At 34.0% G+C, this 6,871-nt stretch overlaps 1 protein-coding gene across 1 annotated transcript in view; it reads right to left on the bottom strand.

Annotated features, from left to right (window-relative positions):
- Smp_198660 (hypothetical protein) overlaps nucleotides 1–533 on the bottom strand; it is a gene marked incomplete at both ends in the record, with an annotated part of 4,823 nt that extends 4,290 nt beyond the window's left edge. Inside the window, one exon of the mRNA XM_018800082.1 lies at nucleotides 329–533. Coding sequence (XP_018653931.1) covers nucleotides 329–533 — 205 coding nt within the window. The remainder of the gene's footprint in view (nucleotides 1–328) is intronic.
- Nucleotides 534–6,871: the final 6,338 nt, after the last annotated feature.

Below are 6,871 nucleotides of genomic sequence, written 5' to 3'. Positions count from 1 at the left end.
TATATATATATATATATATATATATATATATGCTTATTAAAGTTTCACTTTCCATGCCACAGATCAAGATCAGTAAGTGTATCATCATCATCATCATCTCGTGCAGTTTAGCAAGCTGTCAACCAAACAACAGTAAAAGAAAGTAATTGAATTCTTAATTAGGCCTAGAAAGAATAAAGTCATTTAAATGAAAAAAAACACACAACGGAAAAACAAACAAACGCATAAGCTCAACGAGTGTACTCATACAGTCTACACGAGTTCTTCGCATAACTGTACTTCGGTGTAATACACACACATACAGAAGGTAATTTCTATTTTATTTCACCTTTATCTGATTTTGTGTGTTTTGAAATGATTGTTTTTGTTAATTTCTCTTGTGACGATGATGATGATGATTGCTGCATTGCATCTTCAATCGAAAATGTATTTGCTGGTTTAGATTTACTTGATGTAGTTTCGGTTTCGTCAGACAACTGACGTGTGTACGTTGACTGCTCAGACGGTACAATACCCTGTGCAATTGGCAACATTTCTTCATCTTTTTCACTAGTTTTTAATTTGCTAGTAGTACTACCAAATGGTATATCACTATCAGCACCTTTACCCCATGTAGCTTCAAGTTCACCACATCTTTGATAGTGATGCGCACAAATCTTCTCTTCATTTGATCCATCTAATACGGTTTTACAAACTTGTTTTTCATGTGTTTTATCTACATGAAATCCACTAGTATCACAAGATGGAACATCTTGATCTGCACTTTTACCCCATGTAGCTTCAAGTTCACCACATCTTTGATAGTGATGTGAACAAATTTCTTGTTCACATGATTCATAAGAATGATCATCTGGAGCTTGTTCATTATCTGCTTTATCAACGAATGATTTATTTACAATCGACTGTACATTGTCAGTCAATTTCTCACAGTAAGGATGAGATAATGAATCACTGAATAACTGTTTGTGCTGTTTAATGAAAATTTGCCTTTCTGTATCATGAGATAAATCTGATTCCACATCAATGGAGACTGAAAAAAGAAGAAAAAGTCAGGAAATTAACAATAGACAGAAATATAAAGAGATCTACTAAGTTAATGAGTTAAAAAGAATACAGACAGGCCTGTAAATCGACAAGATGAACTGAAGTTTTTAATATGTGCCGAAAACAAAGCTGGATAATTAAAATACGTAGAAATGAAATGTTGACAATGAATTTATAATTAATTTCCAATACTTATTAAATCAATGACTGTAGAGTTTTGGAGAAAAAGCAACTCCAAATAGTATTTGATTCATATGTAGTCTAAGGATTCAATTCCTTTCACCAAACTATTGATGATATGAAGTACATATTGGCTTGATGTACATCAGAATTCAGTTCACCATAATATATTAAAAATGACACTAATAGGAAGGTGGTAGATCATTAACAAGACTAAAAACAAAACTAAATTTTAAGTATTAGATTTCATCTATAGATGTAAGATACGTAAATTAGCTGATGAGACTGTGAACCACCGTCGACTGAGATGTTTGAGACAATTAGAATCAATGATTGGAAAAGTTTAGGACATAAATATTTATCCCGATCGGAATATTCCTTATTTGTGCCAGTACACATGTCACATCTTTACTTTCATTTTTCGAAAAATCTCTCCGAATCCTCAGAACTCAGACTCTTCAACTATCATCTCATCACTTCAAGTCCTACTAGAACTGTGTACACAGACTTTCTCCAATCTGGTATACTAACAATCTTCTGGATGATGAATCTACGATCACGAACAACATGGGACCACATGTTTTCGATGTTTTCATTGAGAACAATTGTCTTTGTTTTCTATCATTCTTGTAGTTTCGATAGCTAACACTAAAATGCCTGATTAATTTGAAGATGGTTGCTTTCCTTAAAATATTATCATCCTGAACAGTTCTAGTTTATCTCAAGTTTCATGAAAATTTGATGTAACTCAATTAGCGCATGCACTGAACATAAAATGTATATTTGATGTGATTAGTCAAATAGGTATAAATATTAACACGGGGTGTTACATCCGAACGAAGAATAAATGAGTGGTAACTGCTAGGAATGATTTATGGACCATTATGACATATATTCCTATTGCGTAACTATTAAGTAACTAGTTTATATGTACACTCATATTTCTTTTATCATAAACGTTCATTTGACATACTGGCTACTTCAATACGATTTACTAATTTTAAGTTATTCTCAGCCAATAAGTTACGGTCTCTCACACTCATAGCCGCTTTTGGACTGATCTTTTATAATAACTATTTTATATTTTATGGTGTGATGACGACTGGTTTGCTTGTACATAAACTGCGTATGTCTAAAATATACGATTCATACAGTGGAGGCTGAGTTTGCTTTCTGGACTCAACGGGCAGGGCTAGGCGAGAAGGACAAATAAGGATTCAGATTTGACATAAGGTTGCTAGTTCTGTTTGTGATATGACGGGATGAAAAGTCAAAATTAAATTGATTTACTCATTATGATTTTTGTTCAACATTGATTCCGTTCTAATTCAACGTGATGATTACCCAGAGTAGTATTCGGTTTTGTTTTCCAGTATGATATTTTATTCTGTTTAACATACGATATTATTGTATTAAGTTAACATGAACTATATTCAGCATACGGTTTGTTATAATTGTAAGTATTTTTTACATATGTGATTTTATTCTAATTATTAATCAAAACGTATGTATGAATCAATATATAAATGAGTTTATTTTTGACTGAGGTTGTCGATTTAATAACCTCAAAGGGTTAATAAATCTTCACTTGTACCAATCCGGGTGTTCTCACTGTTGCGTCGTGGGAATTACAGTGGTTCATCACTTTACAAGTGTAAGTGATAAGAGATTCGGACATAACAATCAGCGACCGACCAGTCGTAACAGTTTGACGTGTCACTGGTTTAAGCACAAGAATAAGGTCATGTAAGTCTATATTATGATTGGCGATTTTGCCATGTGATAATTAACAAGGGCAAAAGACATAACACGGGGCTTTGTTCAAGTCTATATTTTTTTAGGAGTCCAGTTAATTTGATTTATTCAGCTCATCTAAGTACTTGAAATGAGTCTATATCGATGATTGAAAGTCACCATAGTGTGGAGAAGGAGGGTTACAACTCAAACCTTTGAGGTCTGAATCCGAGATATGTAATCTATAGAGATTTGGAAAACTAGTATAGAGCAAACTACCTATTAATTTCTGCTCTGATTTTCAATCGCTTTTTAACTCACTGATGATCTAACAAAATATTCAAATTAGATCCCTTCAACTTCATAAAAGAGAAGAAAACATTCTATCTGTGTAGGCTCATTGACCTATCAATTAGCATTATCGATAAAAAATAAAGCAAACAGTCTACAGAGCTTTGGTAAATAAACAAACGCTCAAATTATAATTTTTGTCAATAAAAATTTAGATAGCGCTACTTAAATACTCCACGCACTCAATCACTCACATGTACGCATAGAAAACAAAGTGCTACTATTTGCATAATTATAATAAGTGAACACAAACACACAAAATATATTTTGTATAGCAAATAAAATATCACCAAATAAACGCATGCATTGAAAAAAAAGATTAATTAAGTTACAACAATCTATAACAAAAAAATTGATTAAAACAATTAAACTTGCCTAGCAAAAGTATTAGCAACACCACGAATGATCAACAGTCGAAATATATGTAGATATAGATATATATATTATATGTGAGTATATAAGTGCTTTGACCAATTGAAATGAATTGAATATGAATCCATAGCAAATAGACACCAGCGCCGGACGATATATTTATGAGTATAAAGGTGTTTACATATATAAGTAGATACATGGATATATATGCACGTATAGGAGTATATGTGCAAAACTGGAAATATATAAATAGTTTAATAGTGTAATATGACTACAAACAAACATGTGAGCAAACAAACTTGTACAGGAAAATATTCACAAATTAATTGACAACATGAAGTTGAAATCCGAAGGATTTTCTTACACTCGACTAACTAAACAAAAGTTCCGTTATAATACACATATGATTATGATGATGATGATGATGAGAACAGCAATGACGACAATGATGAAGAAAATAGTGAAAATGACGAATAAACACGAGGAGGTATAGCGTCAACACTAACCATATATATATATATATATATATATATATATATATATATATATATATATATATATATTTGTGTATAGAGCAAGGACTAACACAAACAGATGTATACATGTATATAAGAAAATTATCGAATAATCCTTATGCGTAAAACAACTTTGTTAGCCGAAAAATCTAATTCATCTAAAAATCTCTAACCGTAAATAAAAAATGAGCGAAAAATAAACAAACTAAGCAAAGTAACTGTTTACAATTTTGAAATATGCGTATATATAGATACATGAATAAATCATGTATTGCATAATGGTATTATTATTATTATTATTATTAGTAGTAGTAGTAGTAGTAGTAGTAGAAGTAATTTAAATAAAATCCCAAATCAATAATAAAAAGAAATAATGTTGTCTTAATTCGTATCTCTTAACTGAATAGAAAGTAAAGACAAACAATGATATCCAGTATATATATATATATATATATATATATATATATATATATATATATATATATATATATATATATATAGAACGAATGAAGACCGAAAAAAACCCGCTTACCTAATTTATTGACAGTTTTGATTTATTAGAAAAATAAAGTCGAACAAAATGTATGATATGTGTGTAAAGAAAAAGAAGAGTATACACATAGAATAAAGTCATATTGTGGCATTTACATAATAATTAAGAACAGTTCAATATGAAATGATGTTGTGAAAATGTGTTCTCTTTAAATGTCAATTTCGAAAGAAAAACTAGATTTTTTTTCTATTTATTCAGTAGTCACAAGTCAGTCAGTCAGCTACAACGTAGGACCAGGCACATATATGCATCGGTCCAAGTTGCTATACCTCGTTAGCACAACAAGATGAACACCGGATTCATAGAAGTAATTAATTTAGTGGTGGTAGTATATAAAGATAGGTTGTATGTAAGGATATAGTACAGGAAGGAAGAGAGATATGAAGCAATTTTAATCTCATAGTTTAAGGGAAGATAAAGAGTGTATACACCTACGCCATTGTGATCGATTCTGAGCCATGTCACCCAGAGTCTCCAACCATTGGTTACGATAGTCACGCGGACCCCAACCAGGTAGTCTGCATCTGCCAACATGGCTCAGGCTAGAAGTTAGTGACTTCAAACACTGATGCCATGTTTTGGTTTGGCCGCCCCTAACTCTCTTCCAACTATCCCCAATACTAGTCATCATAGCGCGTCGTGGTAATCGGTGTTCAGGCATACGTAACACATGGCCCAACCATCTCAGTCGATGAAGACTCATGACCTCATCAACTGATTTACCATCGTCCCCTAATACCCTGCGTCTAACCTCATTATTACTTACCTGGTGATCCCAGCAGATGCGAGCAATATTTCTAAGACATCTGTGGTCAAATACTAGTAACCTACGAGTATCTTCTACTCTTAATGGCCATGTTTCACATCCGTAAAGTAGAACAGAGCGAACTGATGCGCAGTATACTCGTCCCTTAATTGATAGACGGATATCTCGTCTTCGCCATAGGTGACGTAAGTTGGCAAAAGCCAAACGAGCTTTTTGAATCCGTGCTGAGATTTCGTCAGACACCAACCCATTAGGGCTGATCAGACTTCCAAGATAAGTGAAGTTGTCCACGCGTTCGACTACTTCACTCCCTATCCTTAGTTCGGGTGTTGACTCAGGCCAGTCCTGGAGTAACAATTTACATTTTGATGGGGAGAAACGCATCCCAAACATCCTGGCATTATTACTGAGTTCCAACAGAAGACTCTGCATTTTGTCACGTCTTCACCAAACAGGACTATGTCATCTGCGTATTCTAAGTCGCTTAGTGGTCCCCCTGGTAGGAGATCAATTCCTGTAAAATTAGTCGACGAGAGTGTTATTTCCAGCAACAGGTCTATAATGAAGTTAAACAAAAAAGGGGATAGTGGACAGCCTGTGGGCTACTTCGATGTTCGATGGGTTCAATGGGGCTGGTCTATTCAACAGTCCCTCGAAGTATTCTGCCATCTTTTCCTCTGTTCTTGAATCTCAGTGATTGTCTTTCCCTCTTTGTCCTTGACTGGTCTCTCTGGTTTGCTATATCTTCCTGCCAATTTCTTCGTTGTGTCGTATAGTTGTCTCATGTCCCCTTCTCTTGCAGCTTTTTCCGCCGTCGTTGCTAGTTCTCCCATGTATTTCTGCTTGTCGGCTTTCATGCTCTTCTTCACTTCCCTGTTTGCTTCTGCGTAGTCTGCTTGTGCTTTGACTTTCTCTGCTCGTGTTCGGCTGTTGTTAATTGCCAGTTTCTTGTTCTTCCTTTCTTGAATCTTGTCCAGGGTTCCCATAGAGATCCATTCCTTGTGATGATGCTTCTTAGGACCAAGAACCTCCTGACACGTTGAAGTTAGGGCTTCTTTTATCCCCTTCCAGTTGTCCTCCAGAGTAGTTTCTTGTTCTTTCACTACCTTTCAGTAGATTAAAATATCTAACAGTTCATGAAATAAAATGAAGAAACGGTCGTCCAGTGCTTCCAGGTATTCCTTAGTGGTCTAGCTTCAATTGACTCATGCTTTCAACTATGAAAATTGATATTATTAATTAATGATTACAAGTCGAGAGATTATCTGACAGCTTGAATCCAGGATTATCTATTACATGAAATTCTTAAATGTGTTTACCTCTCAAGACATAACAACTTATATAGAATGTCTTATG

Source organism: Schistosoma mansoni, chromosome W (genome assembly GCF_000237925.1).
Source record: "Schistosoma mansoni strain Puerto Rico chromosome W, complete genome".
Lineage (NCBI taxonomy): Eukaryota > Metazoa > Platyhelminthes > Trematoda > Strigeidida > Schistosomatidae > Schistosoma > Schistosoma mansoni.
The sequence above is the reverse complement of the archived record's forward strand: the minus strand, read 5'-3'. Positions and strand labels throughout refer to the sequence as shown.